The sequence below is a fragment of the Lagopus muta genome, chromosome Z (assembly GCF_023343835.1).
Source record: "Lagopus muta isolate bLagMut1 chromosome Z, bLagMut1 primary, whole genome shotgun sequence".
Taxonomy (NCBI): domain Eukaryota; kingdom Metazoa; phylum Chordata; class Aves; order Galliformes; family Phasianidae; genus Lagopus; species Lagopus muta.
In genome coordinates, this window is record NC_064472.1 from 22,209,832 (window position 1) to 22,229,713 (window position 19,882).

Here is a 19,882-nt window from a genome sequence, read left to right on the forward strand (position 1 = left end):
TCTTGTAATGGAGGAATTTCAGAAAATTTGACAGCATTTTGAGAAATTTCCAGTCATTGTTTATCAGATATAAATCAGCTGTGCAACTTCTGCGTATTGTTCCCCTCACTGCCAGCTCTTAAGCTGATGCTGCTTTGAAGCATCTAGGTTTTAAGTGTAACTTCAGTTTAAAGCTCTGTGATCTTGTATTGCTCAACCTAAAGGTTCTCTGTATTTTGGCAGAGTGGCAACAAAGTGTTGATTATGACAACACCTTTTGAAAACACTTCCATCAAGACAGGACCTGCCAGGAGAAACAGCTGCAGGAGCCGAATGGTCAGGCGCAGTAAGAAAACCAAGAAGAAAGAGAGTTTAGAGAGGTGTGCAGTCCTTTTGGTTCATTACGAAAGTGTGTTCTTGTGTGTATGTATACATAAGAATTTGTTGAAAAATGAAGCTAATACAGTTGTCTCTTACGCCTTTTACACCTCTTTTTACCTTCTTCTATGAGATTCTGTGGTCATAATTTTATAGCACTAAGTTTATATGCTTTTTCTACTTTGTGCTAATTTTATGTGTGTTCTGCAAATACATTGCTAGTACTGTATAAATAGTCCTTCAGTTTTGATGGGCTCTTAAATTAAGAAAACAAAAATCTAAACTTATAAAGAACTAATTGTTCATCTGGAATGCTGAGAATAAATTTTAGTACAGTTAGATCGAATTAAAATATCTATCTTAGCTATTAGCAGTCATGATATTTTCAGAAGGTCATGCTTTGCACTGTAGTTTGTATTCAGGCAAACAAGGATATAATGTTTCCTTTTTTGAGGATAGTGGTAGATTGAACTTCATCCACAGAGCTTTGCCTGTGGTAATAGTGTTCTTTGTGCATCTTACGTTTTTATTAATGCTTTGCTCTTCCCACACTAGGAGGAGGTCTCTCTTTAAAAAGTTGGCCAAGCAGCCCTCTCCTCTTCTTCACACCAGCAGAAGTTTCTCCTGCCTGAACCGATCACTTTCATCAGGGGAGAGCTTACCTGGATCTCCAACTCACAGCTTGTCTCCAAGGTCACCTACCCCAAGCTACCGTTCCACTCCTGATTTTCCATCTGGTGAGTGTGAAAGAACAGAGGATTGAGTGACTTGAAATTGAAGTGTATCCTGGTTCTTGTGAGGCCCCCAAATCTGTTATGCTCTGCTGAGAGCAGTAAGTTTAGACAAACAATCACCGAACAGCTAGTTTCTATCTAAACAAGAGAAAAGGTTTCTACTGCGAAACCAAAGGTGTTCGTATAATACAAAAGTACCTAAAATGAAAATGTCTGTGAGGTTTGTCTGAGAGAAGATTTAAGTCCAGTGGCTTCAAGTTCTGTAATAACCAATCCAGCTTTGAGTTAAAAGTAAAATCTTGTCTAGGAGAGGCTGGTAAAAGAATGTTGGTAAAAGAATGGAACTAGCATGGACTCTTATGTGAATGCGAATGCAACTTGTTGAAAAGATGAACTGGGTGCTGAAATATGGGAAAAAAAGAGGCCTCATCTGCCTCTTTTTCATATCATGATTTCAGTGTCTACTGAAAACAGAAACACTGTTGTACAATCTCTTGCAGAAGGTAAATTATTTGGAACACCCTGATCATTGCTTTGAAGTGCCAGAAAGCATTTATCTGTTCTTCTTGAATAGATGTAGGCAAGAACTTGAAGTAAAGGAAACAGAGGGGAGGAAGGAGAAACACCAACATCCTGAAATAATGAGGTTTTTGAAGTTCAGTGACTCACTGTCTACCAAATCTTGGAACACTGTAGAAACAGACATCACATATTCTTTTAGAATCAGTGCACACACTGCTTATTTCTTTGCTGTTGGTCAGTATTCAGTTAATCTTGCTAATCTTATGTTTATTTTGTTTGCTTGTTCTTTTTGTAGGTACTAATTCTTCCCAGAGTAGCTCCCCTAGTTCAAGTGCTCCCAATTCTCCAGCTGGGTCAGGACACATAAGACCCAGCACTCTTCATGGCTTGGCCCCAAAGCTTAGCGGGCAAAGATACAGATCTGGAAGACGCAAATCAGCTGGCAGCATTCCTCTATCTCCTCTGGCAAGAACACCTTCCCCAACACCACAGCCCACATCACCTCAGAGATCTCCATCACCATTGCTAGGGCATTCAATTGGGAATACAAAAATAGCTCAGTCTTTTCCTAGCAAGATGCACTCCCCTCCAACTATTGTAAGACATATTGTTAGGCCAAAAAGTGCAGAACCACCACGATCTCCTCTCTTAAAGAGAGTCCAGTCAGAAGAGAAACTTGCACCCTCTTATGCTAGCGATAAGAAACACTTGTGTTCACGAAAACATAGTCTTGAAGTGACTCAGGAAGAAGTGAATAGAGAATTGTCCCAGAGGGAAGTAACTCTTCAGAGCTTGGAGGAGAATGTATGTGATGTGCCATCACTCACACGAGTCAGACCTGCAGAGCAAGGCTGCTTGAAGCGTCCCATCTCCCGAAAACTAGGTAGGCAAGAATCCATTGATGAATTAGACAGAGAAAAGCTGAAGGTGAAGATAGTTATGAAAAAACAAGATTTTGCTGAAAAAGTGAATGCTGCTATACATGAACCTAGCACTGAACCAGAAAATCCCAATACCATAAGATTGGAAGAAAGGGACAAAAAAGCATTCCAAAAGGTATTAGAAAGATCAAATCCATTTGAAACAAAAATTGTTGCTTTAGAGACCCAACCAGCTGGAGGCATACTCAAAGACACTCTTCAAAAGAATGCAAACTTGAGATCAAACGACTGTAGTGCTTTAGATACACAGATGCTGTGTCATGGGTCTCCACTTAATGAAGTCAGTCATATTTCTTACGAGTTCAAAAGGATTTCCCCTCCATGTACACTGCAAGATATGCCACCTCAATCCTCTGACAGGATGCTAAATGGAAAGGGAGAAAACACAGATAAAAATGTTCCAACAAAAGAATTTGTCAAATATGAAAGATTAGATGGTAAACTTGCAAATATTGATTATCTTAGAAAGAAAATGTCTTTTGAAGAAAAAGATGAGAGTGTCTGCCCAGTGCTAAAACCCAAACTGACATCGAATGTTCATGAAGGCCTTCAACTTAATGCAGTCAGGCCCATAAGCATTCAGCAGGATTCCACTACAGTTGCTGAAGGTAGAGCATTCATTAGCAGTGCACATGCTTCTCAGATGAGCTCAGTTTCTTTTGTTCCCCTGAAAACATTGAACAGTCGAACAGAAACAAGTATGGAAAAATCATCTGTGATTTCTGCTGAGTCACCAGTCAGAAAAAGTCCATCAGAATATAAACTTGACGGGAGGTCTGTTTCCTGTTTGAAGCCAATAGAAGGCACACTAGACATTGCTTTGCTTTCTGGACCACAGGCTTCAAAGACTGAGTTACCTTTGTGTGTACTGCCAGAAGGACAGAGCACCAGCAGTGATATGGGATCTCCTAAACCTTCAGTGCCACAGGGGAGTGGTGGAAAGTCAGAACTGGCCTGTCAGAAAGAGCATCTGTTAAGCCATTCAAAATCTAGCAAAGTTAACCTGCCAGAGGCTCAGGTTCTGCAAACAAGCAAAGCTAACCTGCCAGAGGCTCAGGTTCTGCAAACAAGCAAAGCTAACCTGCCAGAGGCTCAGGTTCTGCAAACAAGCAAAGTTAACCTGCCAGAGGCTCAGGTTCTGCAAACAAGCAAGAGTTCTCCCAGTCCACCAGTCATCCCTATGGCTGCAGAAGTGGTGGCAGAGAAAAAAACTTCTAGTCCAGTTGCTAAAGTCAGCATTTCTATTACTGAAGCTGTTCAGAAGAAGGACAACTTTCCTTCAAAGGAAGACAGTTCAGTGGAGGTGAAGTCCTGTGTTACTCAAAGTCAGAGTGTTAAAAGTGCCCTAACATACTCTAAGCTTTCTACTAACCAAAGCACTCCTGAAAAACCTCTGAACAAAGAGAAGCACGTACAAAAGGAGTTGCCTGGCAGACAGCCAGCAGCCCAGAGAAATTGTGAGCCTATCTCTGCAAAGGTGGAGGTGATCAGGGAGTCAACTTTGAAGGTATCTGTCTCAGATATCCTGACAACAAACTACTCCAAAGGCAGTGAAAAGAATTCTGCTGATCTTGCCATTCCACCTCAAATGCAAGGGAATTTGCAGGCAGCTGGTCCAAGGGCACACCCTAAGGATGGCAGAGATTCAGTAAAACAGCTAAGCAAGGAAGATGCTGTTGTTGCTAGCAGTTTTCTGGAAAGGGACATAACCAAGCAGAAAGTTCTCAGTGAGTCTAAGAAAATTATTGTAGAGTCAAAGAGTGAAAATCTATCCAAACCCTCAGTAGAATGTGATCCTAGAACTGAGAAGACTGCATTGGTGTCCTCTGTGCAGAAGGATAAAACCAAAGATTTGGGAAAGAAAGATCAGAAACAGGTCCCTGACATAAGGCTTCCAGCCACTGAGAGAGAGCAGTCCAGCCAAGTTCCTCAGCAGCAACCTAGTGCTCCAGTGTCCCCTGCTGTGAGAGATGCTGTAAGCAAACGCTGTGCTGTAGATGTTCACACAGATATTCAAGATCACATGAAGCCTCCTACCACTGGTGTGGAAAGCAGTACTAATAAACTCAGGCCCGTCTCTGATATGAGTTCCTCTAAGTCTAAGCACTTGGATAAACAGATGTTTTCACAGAAACCATGCACTCCAAACACAAAAGAAAAAGAAACAGTTGTTCAGATGTCTGCGAGCTCCCGGAAGGATGGTAAACATGCTGGTAAAAATGTGCCAGATTCCTCTTTTTTTGTATCGGGTTCTTCAAGAAAAATGAACAGTGAGCATACTAAATTTGAAAGGCCTGTGATTTCAGAGCATGGACTTGTATCCACTCTTCAAGTGAGCAGTATCACTCCTGATACAAAACCCAAATCATCTACTGTTGACTCAGGACCAACAGGCCCTGAGATTTCTAAGCAAATGCAAAAGCAAGAGCCAGCAGGCTTTGGGGATTCTGCTGATCAAAAGCTGTTTCACTTCAGCGAGAAACAAACTGTTTCTCCAAAGTTTTCCACTGTGAAAGACTGTCTCTTGCTGAACAAACAGGCAGACAGAAGCCTTAATAATCAGACAGCCTCTCCAGATAAAAGACCCGAAGGAAAAATATGCACCGATGCACTTTACGTTCAGCATGACAATGGGAAAATGGAGCCTACCCTTTGCCTCACAAACTGTGATGTTAGAGCAAAAGGATCAGAAAAATCAACCTCAACTAGCAAATGCTCTCCAGATTCAAAAGGGAAGGGACAAATTAATCAAAAACAGCCTGAGAATGCAAGCAAACAAATTGCAATAAAACATATGCCAGCTGCCAGTGGGCAGAGTTCTTACCATGTGGCTGCTGTACCAGGAAAGCCACCGGCTTGTTCAGCCAATTTCTCTGAATGTAGACAAGAAGTATCTGCTTTGTCTTTGGCAAAGAGTGATGAATCTTCAGCAAAAATTAAAGTAGGCTCACTTGAGCTTCCTTCATTCAACTACAAGGAACAAGTTAAGAAAAGCACCTCTTCCACAGGAATTTCTAAGACAGAAATCACTAAAAGTGTGTCAATGATAACCTTGCACAGTGCTGCTGTTGTAGAAGCCCACCACTCTGCTTCAAACCTTGGAGGGAAACCTGGAAGTCAAGAAAAGTCTTCTGTTAATACTGTGGATGTAAAAGGAAAAGATGCTGCTCAGGCTCAGCAGTCTGCTTCAAGAAAACAAAATGTTGGTAAAGATTTAACTAGGTCAGTAACCACACCTGATCGTCCAAACGCACTTTCTAATGATAAAGACTCAGTCCGGCAGCGTCGAGGGAAAGAAGCTTTACGAAGCAACCCTTACAAAAAATTCTGTTGACTCTAATATGTGGCAAATAAAAATTCAACACTAACAGAAACAAAAACAATATATTTTGACTGTCTTGAAACCAGCACTGTGTAGTGTCTTTATGTGGCAAAGCTTTCATGTCACTGAAGAGGATGGGGATATATAGAGAAAGGACTTTTTACAAAATGCCTTCTCGATTGTAACCGGTAAAACTGTTACCATATAGTATTTGTACAAATATTCATTTACAGCTGGAAGCTGTAGAAGAAATAATTTCCTCTGTAAATACCTAGCATTGTGTTTGGGGATTGAATGTAGCATATATATGTTGCTGCTGATTGCATTGTTTACTCTCCCCTTTTTAAAAAATAGTTGCTTTGCCATTTATTTGCCATAAATATGAAAGTAAATTACTAAAAATGAGACATGGCACAGACATGCACAAGCGTTGTCTGACAGGAGGGCAAAAATCTACTTTACTTACAAAAAAAAGTCCTAGCTAGAGTTAAAAATGGAAGGAAGAAATAAGTATGGTAACTTACCGTGAGTTTTTACATGTATTTTTAGTAATCACATTTTGATAGTACTATCTGGCTACCTGCTTCGCCACACCTAACACAAGATGAAACTGCATCTGCCAGTGGCACGAAGCCTGTCTTATAGAGTGGGGTGTGATTAAAGCGAAGGGAGGACTGCTTGGCTATCACAGAGTCTCTGGAAGACTCGTGTTCTCAGTTGGAATGGTAGTTGGGGTCTTTTCTGAGGGTCGCAGGATACACTCTGAGCAGATAAGGATGAGACTCTGAAGCACATGCTGTGTCCTTGGTTTCTGCTGCAATCCTCTCTTTGTTTCCGTGAGCTAGTTTTAAATTTGGGCCCTTACAGTTTGAGGCACAAGTTACAAGTACATGACTTCCAGGACTATTGTGTTCATCCCTAGTTTTTTTTAATTAATTTAGAGAATACGTTTTATCATAGCATATAGGTCTGCATAATTAGCTGTAGCTTTTTTTCTATTTTATGGCTATTAAGGTAAAAAGGAAAGAAAAAAAAAAAGCAGTTCCATTGTCATAAAAAATTTTAGGACATCAGATACATTTTAATGCATAGCTGGGGCCTTATGTTGTAGACTTTAACTTGCTTTTTTTAGCAAGTAATTCTTGATTTCATGTTCATTTCTAAATGCATTGAGTAGCTCCATACATTTCATAACATAATCTTTTTATTTATATGCAAAAAAAAGTAAATGTAATTATAAAAGAAACATTGTGTAACAAATGAACCTGTTGGAGCTATTTGGTGCTAGACTGTGACTGTCCTTTTACTTTTGCTAAGCCTTATTTAAATTTTGTATACTGTGGAACATGTAGATTTTGATCATTTTAGTGTGGAGGTATTCAGCTTTGAAGGATGAAAGATAGAATTTGAAACATGTGCAAGAGCACTACAGAATATGCTTGTTGATGCGTGTTTTTAAGTGTTTGGGATCAACAGAGTGGGGGTTTGCTTGTTTCTGTTCATGTAGCTAAACTAGAGCTAGGCCCCTAGCTGTTTCGTTGAGGCTTACAGATTGTCTTTCTGTCTCAAAAGCTAGAAACTTGTTCTTAAAAGCACAGTATAATCTTGACTTAGAGGTTTGTGTGACAACTGACAGTGTGCAGAATTCATTTCCTCCTGGGAGACGCTTTATTACACTAGTTAAGTTGGATTACAGCAGACTTGCTATGGAAAGGTGAAATCGCAAACTACAGTGTAATTTTTTTTTATGATGCACCAGAATATTCGTGCTGCCTTTTATGCATTCACAGAGGAGCTGGTTAGCAATGGGTAGTAATTTTGAGCAGCTTTGAAGAGAAAATGGTCTCAACATTTACAGTTCACCTGTGCTTTGGCAATTAATACAAACGAATGCTAATGCACTTCGATATAACATTTCTGTCTGGGAGGTATTTCCTAGTTTACAGTCTTCTGCATTTTTAAACTATCCTCTTGTTTCCTTTAAAGCACATCTAGTTATTTGTTTACAGTGTAACTTTATGTATATTTTGTATAGCTCATTATAACTTCTGACAAATAAGTTTGCATTTTGGAAGTGTAACAGTGCGTAAGCTTGTGTTTATGTAGTACTGTTTGTTGGTGCTTACCTATCAGTGAGCTGTTAGAGATCCTCCTACCTGTGTGCTCCTTGGGTCAGTCTTTTTGTGATTGTAGTTCTGGTGTGCTCCTTTGTAGACTTCCTGCTGTAGATTGCTCAGCTTCAAAAAAAAGTAAAAAAAGAAAAAAGAAAAAGAAAAAAAAAGTGAAAGAGAGAGAGAAAACAAAGACTAAAAAAAAAAAGAAAAAAAAAGTTAGGGTCTGTGCAATAAAGTGTTTGCAGTCTTATTTTCTCTGAGAAACTCCTTATGGATGTCATAATTGTTGTACATTGAACACAATTATTTATACTTATGCAGTTGCATAACATTGAAATAAAAATTCAGCATGAAACACTGTTTTGTTGGTACTTTCCCTTGAACTGTTTTCACTCCTGTAACTTTAACTTCAGGCACTTCCCTGTTGTCCTTGTGGGTGGATGGTCTTTTTTTTTTTTTTTCTGAGGCCAACTCATTGCACTGCAAGCACATAAGCAAAGACTTTGAGTACTTCAGCCTTTTTCTTATCTTTGATGGCAGTGTTGCCCTCTGTATTTAATAAAAGATGGAGATTCTCTTTGGCCCCCCTTTTGCTGTTAATGCATTCGTAAAAACATTTTTTTTTTAATCTTTTACAGTGGTGGCCAGATACTGTACTTTCACCTAATTTTCTCTCTGCATAACCTAGCAATATCCCTGTACTCTTCCCAGGTTGTCTGCCTCTTATTTCAAGGTGGTAAACACTCTTTTTCCCCCGAGCCTTAGCAATAGCTCTCTGTTCAGCCAGTCTGGTCTTTCTGTCAGCCCATCTTACAACATATAGGGATGCATTTTTAAGATATCCTGCATCTTTAAGATATCCTTCTACAAGAATATCCAACCCTTCTGACACCTTCTGCTTTCGAGACTATCTCCCAAGGAACTCCCCCAACCAACGTCCTAGTCAGCCCAAAGTCTGCCCTGCAGAAGTCCAAAGTAGTGGGTTTACTCACCCATCTTACACACAAACACATTCACCATTTTGCCCTTCCAGTCAGCTTCGACAAGTCCAGAAGTGAGGCTAACCCATGATGCTGGGTGGTATTTCAGAAACAGGCAAAGCTTAACTCCCCTCTTTCCAGCTGAGCGACATAATCAGAAAGTGAATACCAGCTCAACATGTAGTTTTCTCTTTAAGTCACTGATATTTGCAGATCTGCAGTCCATTCCTGCAGTGCTTTTTTTAGCATCTATTCCAGGCTATGAACCACACCATGCTCTATTCACTCCACTATTTGTCTATTGCTTTCCTGAACCCAGAAATGCAGGAGGGAAATATCTGAAGCGGTAGGCCTCTCCTGAGGAGAGCCCAAGCTGGTATTCATGCTGGATTGTCAGCACAATTATTGGTGTGATTTGTTTAACCAGTCCAATTTACAGAAGACAGGAAAAGCTGCCTTGAGTCCTGGGCTGCCTGGCTCTCTGTAGAGGCTGGGTTGTCCTCTGACAGCAGCCTGGTTTGGGTCAGTCTTTCAGGAAGTGCCTGCCTGTGGGGCTGGCAGCAAGTCAGCATTAGCGGGGAATGCCGTAAACAACACAGAGCTGTGAGAAGAGGCCTGCTGTTGCCCAGGATGTGCAAGTGTCCATGGGAAGATGTGTTTAAGATTCCAGAGCAATGCTTTTGGGACTGGAGCTGAAACTGAGTTTGTTGTTCCCAGTGCGAGTGTTCAAAGTGAGCTCCGCTTCCACCTCTCTGGGTGACCGCAGCATCTGGCCAAATGCAATTTGGAGCCTTGCTGTGGACAGAGCGAGGCCACACATGGCTGTGCCTGGGGAGAGTTGTCAGGCCATGCCTGTGCACTGCCATGGGACGGACAGTAAAGCTAAGGAGTCCTAAAGGTAATGTTATGAGATAGGCGTAGTGAGCAGGCATGGCAGCTGCTGCCGCTTGGCCAAACACACGTACTTTTACAATCAGAATTTAAAGAGAAGCATGATACAGGACGGTAGGTCTGCCCTGCCAGAGTCATCTTAAGACTATGAATGTTGCTTCAGTCCACCACAGAAATTCGTGGTTTTTGTTTTAATTGAGCAACATACAGTACTGCCAACAAAAAACGCTGTTCTTCAAGTGCATCTGATTGGGAGTGAGAAGGGTGAGAGATCTGTTGTTCTATTGGGGGTGTTTTGTTATTATTTTCAAGAGAACTATGCTTTGTTCTTCAGCTCTTGGATCTCTCTTCTGTGGGTGCATTAGCCCTGTTAGCTGTGACAGCAGTGCTAGCATGCAAGATGAACTGAGGATTATCCTTAAAAGAAGTTAATTCATGTTAAAAACTCAGGTCACAATTTATTTTCCAGGTCCCATGGAAGATATTTTATTCTTTTTCTAAAAAATATAATGAAAATAGAGTATTACGATGGTTACATGAAATGCAGGCCACAAGCAAAAGCAGTAAATTGTCTTACGCTCTAATCCCCTTGCTGTACAACTGTTTGCACTGTGTGCTCACAATAAACTCAGATTTGCTGATAATTTTGCTTGAAACAGTGAGCACCCCAAATAGAGATGGCGACACAGCACAAAACAACTAGGACAGCTGCAATGATTCCTGCAGTGCTGATTCCACATGAGAGTGAGATTGTGGCTAACAGAGCCCCAGCTAGCGATTTGGGTTCAGAACATGTTGTTCTTTTGGAGTCTTCAATTTTATCCAGATGCTGCCTGTACCAGGTGATGAAACCAATACTGGAACAGGTGCATTCCAAGGGGTTGTAACTCAGATTGATTACGCTGCGGCCAGGCAGGGATTCTAGCTGGTCACGTGGTATAATATGGATCCTGTTGTAGGCAAAGTTGAGGTAGATGCTCTTGAGTTTTGAAAATACACCTGTGCTAAGTGCAGTAAACTTGTTGTGGCTCAGATCAACGTGCCGTAACTTCCCAAGGCTGTGGAAGGCTTGGTTATTCACTGCTGTCAGTTCACAGGATGATAAAATTAGCACCTCTAAATTGGATAGCTGTTGAAACACTTTGTCGTCGGCCATGATCCCTGACTCGAAAGTGTTTTGACTAAGGTCCAAGAGCACGAGATTTTCCAGGCCCTGAAAGAGATGTTGAATGCTGGTATTAATGAAGGAAGAGGAAAGGTTCAGGACTTGCAAGAGATGAAGATTCTGGAAGGGACCCTGTGAAGTGCCAATGTGAAGATGAGTGAAAGCTATGTCCAGCAACTCCAGGCTTGTACCCTCCTTGAAAAACATATCTTGGATATGGAGCTTTGTGTTGTGACTCAAATTTAGGTACTGAAGGCTACTCAAGCCACTTAGGGCTTTGCTGCAGCAGTCGAGGCTTTCAACATGACTGTGACTTAAATCAAGATGCCGGAGCTCTGCCAGACCTTCCAAACAGCCAGAGCCCAGCTGCAGTGCCTGCAGGTTCCCTTTGATGTGGAGATGGGTGAGGGATGGGAAGGTGGCAGAGCTGATGTTGCAGAGGTGCTGGAAGGAGTTGATGTTGAGAACTAACTCCCTGAGTGAACTCATCCCACTGATTCCAGGTGGTAAAGCACTGATGTGGGTGTGGGTTAGGTCCAACTTTCGGAGCCTTGTCATACAGTGAAACGTGGCAGCATTTAGGTCTTCGAAATGCTGTAGTTGCAGGTAGAGATCCTTGACAGAAATGTTGCAAAGGCCTTCTAAAACACCTGGAGTTATGTCAGGCTTCTTCTCCACATCACTGAATGTTCCTAGCCAAAGGGTCTGGATAGTGGAGTTCTGTATTCCTGCAAGGATCCCAGGGATGTCAGCACAGCCCCTGAAGTCCAAGCTGTAGAAGTGGGATTGGAGTGCTCCAGGTTCAATGTGTAAAATGTCATTGCCTTTAAATATTAGAGTCATATTACTGGTCTTCTGCAAAATGCTGACATCTTCTGCTGTAATTACTCTTATATGGTTCATTTGAAAGTCAAGATGTTTGAGGTTTTTAGTTGGAAAGTTGGGAGGGAGCTGCAGTGAAGAGATGTGGTTGCTGCCCAAGATGAGGGTGTCCAACCTGTCCAGATTTGTCATTGGAATAAAGGATATCATGCTTATTCCTGTCTGTGTCAATACAAGCTCCCTCAGGGACTGAGGACCAGCAAATGCTGTGTCAGAGAGGAACATGAGCAGATTTCCAGTCAGCACAATGGTCTGCAACCGCCTGTTGTTGTGAAAGGCGTTTTCATACACCCAGTTGATCTGACACCTTGAAAGGGCAATAGAAACCAGCATTACTGGCTGTACTGTAAAGCCCTCACTTAATAAGTGATATCTTAGGCTGCATAACATGTGTGTAAAGTCCAGTTGTCTGCAGTGGGATACAAGTGTCCTTCCTTTTCAGTGATGCTTGCCTGGTATTTGTAAGCTCACATTTAAGTGTAGCAACCTAAGTAGGAATCTGCACTGCAGTGTAATGAAATGAAAATCTCTTGTTGGTAGAAAATGTTGGGCACTTACAAAGACCAAACTTGTCTTTTCCTGGACTTTAGGGAAGAATGTTTTTAGAAAAAGTACACACATACAAAAAGGCAACAACAACAAAACCAAAACAAACAAACAAACAAAAAACAAAACCCAAAACACCTGTTCTAATGACTTTACTGGTATTGGCAACAGTATATATGGAAAATACACATTTCACCACTGCCTAGCAGATGACTGTTACTGAAGGAGAAGCCTGGATGTTGCTCAAGAAGATCAATCTGCTTAGCAAAACAATTCAGCAGTCACCTGTAAGTGCAGCTGGTAGCTTCCCCGTGAAGGCAGGGGAGCTGCTGTTGGCTCGCTCCAGAAGCTGCCAGCTAAGGGGAAGAGTGGGGGAGCGGAGGCTGACCAGGGTGATGCGTAGAAGTGAGAATGCTCTCCCATACCTCGTCAGGTCCAAGTAGAGTAGAGATTCCAGCCCAGAGAAGGTTGAGTTCTGGAGGGATGGGAGCATGTTGAAGCTGAAGTCAAGGATTTCTGTTGTGACAGGTAGACTTCCAGGAATCTCCCTCAGTCCTAAACCTTCACAGCTATAGCTTTTATTCACTGTGATCTGAGGAGAACATTACAGTGGAAATCCAAGAGGTATGTACTGTTAATGTAAACTGGAAACTACCCCACTTTAAAAAATAAACAAATTTGAATTTAAAAATGTGGCAGTAGGACCCTGTAAAATACCAGGACGGGCTTGAAATACACAAGACCTAGCATTCTGTGGAGTGAGCTTTCAAAACGAGTGCCTCGCACCTTGTTCTAATTCAAAGTGTCTCATCTGTAGTACTTTCTTACCATAATTAACACATTTGAGAAGTGTTTACTGTTCTGGATACATCATTAATCCCTAAGAGTAGTAGTTTTTAACCAAGTAGCTTAAAGTTCTGTATTTCTAACAAAGAAAGACTTCTTGGAGAAGTCTTACAGGAAATCTTGCAGGAAGGAAGTAGAAAAGAGCAGACCCCAGGAATGTTTCCAGAAGGAACAGGTCCAAATTATCTTGATTCCAGCTGTGGTTATGCAAGGGAAGAGCTAGACAGAAATCATACCTGATAGGCCAAGCCTTTAAAATTCCTATCAGGGCTTTTCAGTTTAAGCAAAAATGAAGTGGTCTGTGTGTGGAGAAGGGCATCCTGTGAACAACAGGGAAGCTCATTAAACAGGACTAGCCTGCCTTTGTCTGCTGCCCACTTGAGAGTGAGCAGCTGGAGCAGGGACTACTGCAGGACCCCACCCTATAGTCTGAGGCTGGGCTAAAGGGCAACCTCCAAGGGGTCCTGCTGGTGCTGGCCATGCCCAGTGGGGCTGCAGGACAGGGGCAGGGTCACAGGGTCATTCATGCCTGCACCTCCCAGCTAAGGTCAGCCTTGTGTTGCCACATTCTTCCCACAAGCTGACAGGCTGTCAGCAGCAGCATGCAGGGAGCCTTACAGGAGCATACAGTGCTGTGCATGCAGCCTGTCAGCAAGGAGGAGGAAATGACAGGTGTGTGCCCCGTGGACGTGGTAGAATCATGAGGCTCTGCTGGTGCCCTGGGAAGGGTGTGCAGCGGCCAAACCATGTCTCTGTGGCCTGGAAGCTGAAGAGGTGGTGAAGGCTGGAGCAGGGAGAATGAATCATAGAATCATAGAATCACAAGGTTGGAAAGGACTTACAAGATCACTTGGTCCAACCATCCTATTTGCATTACTGCCACAAGCCTCTAATCCAGATATTGTAGCTCCTCACCCAGATGCCTCCTGAACACTGCTTAGGACGGCGATTCCACCACCTCCCTGGGCAGCCATTCCAGTGCCTGACCACTCTCTGAAAGAAGTTTTTCCTTATGTCTAATCTAAATCTCCCTGGGCACAACTTGTGGCCATTTCCTTTGATTCTGTTTGTTGCCTGGGAGAAAAGGCCAACCCCATCCTCATCACAGCCTGCCTTCAAGAAGTTGTAGAATACAGTGAGGTCTCCCCTGAGCCTCCTCTTCTCCAGACTGAACAATCCCAGCTCCCTCAGCTACTCCTCATAGGATTTGTGCTCCAGACCCCTCACCAGTTTCGTTGCCCTTCTCTGGACACGCTCCAGGGCCTCAATGTCCTTCCTGTAGTGAGGGGCCCAAAACTGAACACAGTACTCGAGGTGCGGCCTCACCAGAGCTGAGCACAGGGGGATGATCACCTCCCTGCTCCTGCTGGCCACACCATTTCTAATGCAGGCCAGGATGCTGTTGGCCCTCTTGGCCACCTGGGCACACTGTCTGCTCACATTCAGCCGAGCATCAACCAACACCCCCAGGTCCCTTTCCTCTTCACACTCATCCAGCCACTTGTTCCCAAGCCTGTAGCACTGTATGGGGTTGTTGCGCCCAAAGTGCAAAACCTGTCACTTGGCCTTGTTGAACCTCATCCCATTCACCTCAGTCCAGCAATTCAGCCTGTCCAGACCCCTCTGAAGGGCTTCCCTACCCTCGGGCAGATTGATGCTACCTCCCAACTTGGTGTCCTCCGCAAACTTACTGAGGATACACTCAATCCCCTCATTTAGGTCATCAATAAAGATACCAAACAAATGGGCCCCAGTAATGACCCCTGGGGGATACCACTTGTAACAGGTCACCAGTTGGACTTTACTACTTGCTGAGCACAGTCCTCTAGCCAGTTCTTTACCCAGGGAAGAATATACTGGTCCAGGCCACAGGCAGACAGTTTCTACAGGATAATACTGTGAGAAACCATATCAAAGTCTTTGCTGAAGTCTAGGTACACTGTATTAACAAGCTTTCCCTCACCTACCACTCTGATCACTCAGTCATAGAGATGAGGTTGGTCAAGCACGACCTGCCTTTCATGAACCAGTGCTGGCTGGATCTGATCCCCTGGAATCCATGCATATGCTGTGCGATCTCACCCAAAATGATTTGCTTCACAACTTCCCCTGGTACAGAGGTCAGGTTGACAGGCCTGTAGCTCCCTGGATCATCCATATGGTCCTTCTTGTAGATGTGAGTCACATCAGCAAGCCTCCAATCCTCTGGGATCTCTCCAGATAACCAGGATCCCTGACAGATGGTGGAAAGCAGCTTGATACCTCTCTCAGCACCCTATGGTGGAGCCTGTCTGGTCAACTGACTTATGACAGTGCAGATAGAGGAGGAGCTCTCTGTCTCTATCTGAATCAATGGGAGTGTATTCTGCGTTCCATGCCAAATGGGATCCCAGATGATGTTCATGGCAGTCACAGGATGTACAGAGAGAATGATTTCTTCCTCCCTTCTTGGTGCAGCCAACACAAGGAACACCTTTGACACTGTCAGAGAGATGGAGCACCGGAACAGGCTGCCCAGAGAGGTTGTGGAGTCTCCTTCTGTGGAGATATTCAAGACCCACCTGGATGCCTTCCTGTGCAACCTACTGTAGGGAACCTGCTTTAGCAGGGGTTTGCAATAGATGATCTCCAGAGTTCCCCTCCAACCCCAACAATCCTCTGATTCTGTGACTCTGTAACACCTGTTCCTTAGGGGAGCCGGGGAGCATCGGGGGGAAGCTGGCCAGGAGAGGAGATTGGAGCAGCAGTGTGATGCTGGCCATGCCTCCATCAACCCTTGAAGCCCTGAGGCCTGCCTGGGGCCTGGTATGTGGGTGGAGATGGAGGTAAGAGACATACCCAAGCAGTGCTGGTATCTATAGAAACAGCAAAATGTAAACGTGGAAAACACAACACTTTCCATAGCAGCAGGTGATGCATGGAGCTGCCCACTGCAACACACAGTTTAGAGAGATAAAGAACACCTCGCTGTTGCTACAGAGATGAGCAATGCCTGTGTTCCACCATAATGCAGTGAGTTTGCTTCCTACCCATGCTGCAGGGCAGACAGCAGGGCAAGGGGAGCCAGGGAGCAGCTGCCTCTGTGGCATCCCACTGTGCCACTCATGTACCTGTGTGAAGACTTCAGTAAGGGATTTGCTTCTGACCCCATCTGTGCAGGGAAAAGTGCTGTTGTCCATGGAGCTGTATACCTGAACCAACAAAATCTTTGCCTTCCCCCACCCTACCCATCTCCCACTTTAAAAATACAAAGTTAAAGCTTTGAAGACCAGCCTTTGCCTTGGCTCTGCGAAAACTCTCTGCTTTCTCACTGTCCTCCTGGGACACAGCACTTCTGAGCAGCACACGAAGACATCTCTCTCACCCTGCACACCAGGTGCTGGCTGGCTGGAAAGCATAGCTCACAGGAGACACAGTATTGAACCCACCCTCCTTCTGGCTCAGCTGTCTGCTGAAGATCCCCTTGAGCACTGTGTCATCCTCCACTTCCTGGGAGACCTAGAGTGATGCTGCAGCGTGGCTGCAAAGATGAGGAGGAGAAGGGAAGGAAAAAAGTGCCACCAGGCACATGTCCCAGCGTCCACTTACGGCTCTGACAGAAGCCCCCAGATGCAAGGAAACCTCTTGGTGACCTGAAGCTCTTGGGTGCCAGCAGATGAGCTCCGGTCAGATCCTGCCACCAACACACACAGTCTCTGTCCTGGCAGAGACCAGTGACTAGCACTCACCTCAGAGCAGGTTGCATCCATTATGTGGGTGGCTCTGCAGCTGGCACAGGCAAGCACAGTGGCAATCAGAAGGCAGGAGCTGCACATCATGTCTGAGTGGGGTTGGGAGGCTGCCGGGGTCTTCTCTCGGAGAAAGTAGGACGGGGCGATGGAGGTTGGACAAGTCTGGCTGAAAGGAAGTTGTAAGGAAAAGTTGTGCTTGGTTAACCTCCTGGTCTCAGTGTGAGTGTGGCAGTAGTTTCGGACAGAAATAGGAACTTCCCCACTTTAAGTATAGTCAAATGACTGTGCACTTACATTTATCTGGGGCTGAACAGATTTTAAAAACGGAAAGTGAGGAAAAGGCCTTTTTTTTGCTTATGCAGAACAAATATCTTCATTAAGTACAGTGGAGTTGTTATCTATGAGTGAAGAAGGGGGAGGAGCAAGGAAAGGGAAACAAGAATGCAATATCACACATGAAGAGTGAAGTGCAAGAGAAAGTCTGAGTCACATGAAAGTCAGCGTGCCACTTGCGAAATTACAGCATTTGTAAAGCAACTAAAATGCAGGCACAGTTTTATTGCAAAGAGGGTTACTGATGAGAATGGCTTCTCTTCTTAGAAATGAAGCTGAAAAACAAAAGCTGAGTCTGGAAGAAATGCTTGACTGTATTTAGACTAAGAGGTAGGTTAGGTTATGACTGAATTTTGGGAGTGAAACAATACTTCAAACCGCCCTAGGATGGGCATGTGTGCAGCTCCTGCAGGTGAGAGGAGATCCAGGCCAGGTCCTTGCCACCCAGCACAGCATGGCTGTGCGCTCAGTCTGGCCACCCGGCCTGCCAAACATGGATTTATTTAGATTTCTTTCTTTTCATTGGCTGATTCACTTGTGTGGTAACTTGGTCTCAGCAGGCCAAGCCCAGTAGCCTGCGTGCTGAGGAGTGGTTTTGTAAAGAAGCAGAATGAGCAGTGCTGGGCTGCTGGGAGCATCTGTGTGCTGCGCAGAGCCTCCCAGCTGCCAGCTGCTTCAGCATGCAGTGGCATGAGAGGAGAGAGATTCTAAGTAAGAGCAAAGCAGACACAGCCTGGGCAGTAGCAGGAGCAAGAGCTGGTGCGTCTGTCAAGTGTTGCCCAAATCACAGCTGTGCTTGTCCCTGGAACTGGGTGATGGCAGGTGGGCCATCAACATACAGGAACACTGCCTAGAATCCAGTGTAGAGCAAAGTCCATACTGCACTTCTGTGTAAACTCTTTGCGTACCCGTATCAAGCACAAGCACAAGACCCGTGGCCTTGGTGTACCAGTATCAAGCACAAGCACACCTACCACAGCCCTGCAGCTGTATTTGTTTGCAGATAGGATGATCTGTGCTTATCTGATAGAGCTATATTTTTTGTTGCTGTTTCTGCAGTTGTACTTATTTCATGAAATTTAAAAGCAAACATTCTCTGAAAGGCAGTCTGGAAAGCTCACTGGTATCTCCTCCCTGCCTTTCACTGCCAGCTCCACATTCGCTGGAAATCCTGCTCCCTCTGCCAGCCAGCAGCAGAAAGTTCAGAGGAACTTGTTCATGATGTTCGCTACTTGTTCTCTTCCTGTGCTCCAAGGCTTTTCCTGGCTGGCAGCAGCTATGGCTTGCACCCTTTTGGGAGGCCATGAGAACGTCTGGCATGGATGCCTCCACAAAATCACCCACACCAGAAAGCTCTGTTCTAAGAAGAATTGGTTGTTCTGGAAGAAAAGTCCCCTAAATTAGGAGGAGAGAGCAGTCAAAATGAATCCAGTTTCTCCCTGCTGTGCAAACCTGTTCTTATGTGTTGTGTAATTCATGTATCATTAGTATAGAAATAACTGCAGTGATTTACTTTTTTGTGAGGAAACACTAAGGGTTTTGTTGCAGATAATCCCAGGGTCTGCCTCTGTTATGGGCAACGAGGGTTTAACTGTTGAAGTGAAATTGGAGGTCTGGTGCTCACTGCTCATCCAGGAGCTGGGGAGCACAGAAGATATCAGAAGTGTCTGAGCTGTTGCCTGAGCACCCATCAGGTTAATTCCACTCTCTGTGCTCATAAGAGGCTGCTGTCCCCTCCCAAGCATCCTCCTTTTTGTAATTTTACATCTTCTACAGAGGTAGTCACCTCTGACAGTGGAGGATTTGATAGTGTGCAGACTCAGGAGCTGATAGCTGGTGCTGGATGCTGAGCACCTCAAGGCTGAGCCGGCTGCCTGCTCTGCGCCACCCCTCCCGCAGCCCCAAACCATTCTAATCTATTTTCTGTGCCAGACAGCAAAGCAGCTTGCAAGGCTCACCAGCAGTCAGTGACTCACCCCAGTGTGTGCCCACGTCCCCACTTTGTGTTGCGTTCTGGCCTGTCCCCTGTTGGTGCTGTCAGCCTGGCCAGCGTGGCATGGCCACGGACATTGCGTCAGCACAGGCTGTTATCAGGGTGCAGGAGTGCTGGGACAGTGGCCCAAGTCCCGCTGTGGGCAGAGGGCCCGTGTCCGTTTGCCATCCCAGAGCCTCTCTGGGATGCAGGCCCGAGGGTTACCCAGTGTGGGTAACCAAATCCATCCCACTAGCCCACCGGGTGTTAACAGGATGAGAACTGTGTCAACTCTCTGGGTCTTCCACAGCTGTGAATAAGAAGGGATTTGCAAAACAGAGCAGTGGGGCTTCCAAAATCTGTCTATGCAGGATCGAAATACTAGAACAATTTTTGTTCATTTCCTTCAAGAATGGATTTACAGATTTTTCTTGTTTGTAGTTTTCCTTCCTAATGCAGAGATATACACACTTGAATGATTTCTTTACTTCTGGGTGCAGGTGGTGGGCTGCATCAGGCCAGTGCGTGTTCCTGCAGCTGCAGCAC

General features: G+C 44.5%; 2 protein-coding genes and 1 long non-coding RNA gene across 8 annotated transcripts in view; 1 reads left to right on the top strand and 2 right to left on the bottom strand.

Moving 5' to 3' along the window:
* Positions 1–6,871, top strand: part of MAST4 (microtubule associated serine/threonine kinase family member 4) — a 284,616-nt gene extending 277,745 nt beyond the window's left edge. For all 4 annotated transcript variants that reach the window (XM_048930615.1, XM_048930616.1, XM_048930617.1 and 1 more), the window contains 3 exons: positions 223–359; positions 913–1,094; positions 1,909–6,871. In XM_048930615.1, the coding sequence (XP_048786572.1) occupies positions 223–359; positions 913–1,094; positions 1,909–5,888 (4,299 nt within the window). In that variant the 3' untranslated portion in view covers positions 5,889–6,871. The remainder of the gene's footprint in view (positions 1–222; positions 360–912; positions 1,095–1,908) is intronic.
* Positions 6,872–6,892: 21 nt separating this feature from the next.
* LOC125686570 (uncharacterized) lies at positions 6,893–9,992 on the bottom strand. The gene is made up of 2 exons (XR_007373834.1): positions 8,983–9,992; positions 6,893–8,182 (listed from the first exon to the last, which is right to left on the bottom strand). It is a non-coding gene; the product is annotated as an uncharacterized LOC125686570 (long non-coding RNA).
* A 1-nt stretch (position 9,993) lies between these two features.
* CD180 (CD180 molecule) lies at positions 9,994–19,427 on the bottom strand. 3 transcript variants are annotated; one of them, XM_048930667.1, is made up of 4 exons: positions 19,341–19,427; positions 17,029–17,197; positions 12,880–13,046; positions 9,994–12,215 (listed from the first exon to the last, which is right to left on the bottom strand). In XM_048930667.1, the coding sequence occupies exons 2-4, from the start codon at positions 17,116–17,118 to the stop codon at positions 10,490–10,492; spliced, it is 1,983 nt and encodes a 660-aa protein (XP_048786624.1). In that variant the 5' UTR covers positions 17,119–17,197; positions 19,341–19,427; the 3' UTR covers positions 9,994–10,489. The 3 variants fall into 3 exon arrangements, with proteins under 3 accessions (XP_048786624.1, XP_048786625.1, XP_048786626.1); XM_048930668.1 differs by having other exon boundaries at positions 17,029–17,193; positions 19,341–19,397; XM_048930669.1 differs by lacking the exons at positions 12,880–13,046; positions 19,341–19,427 and having other exon boundaries at positions 17,029–17,089.
* Between the last annotated feature and the right edge of the window lie 455 nt (positions 19,428–19,882).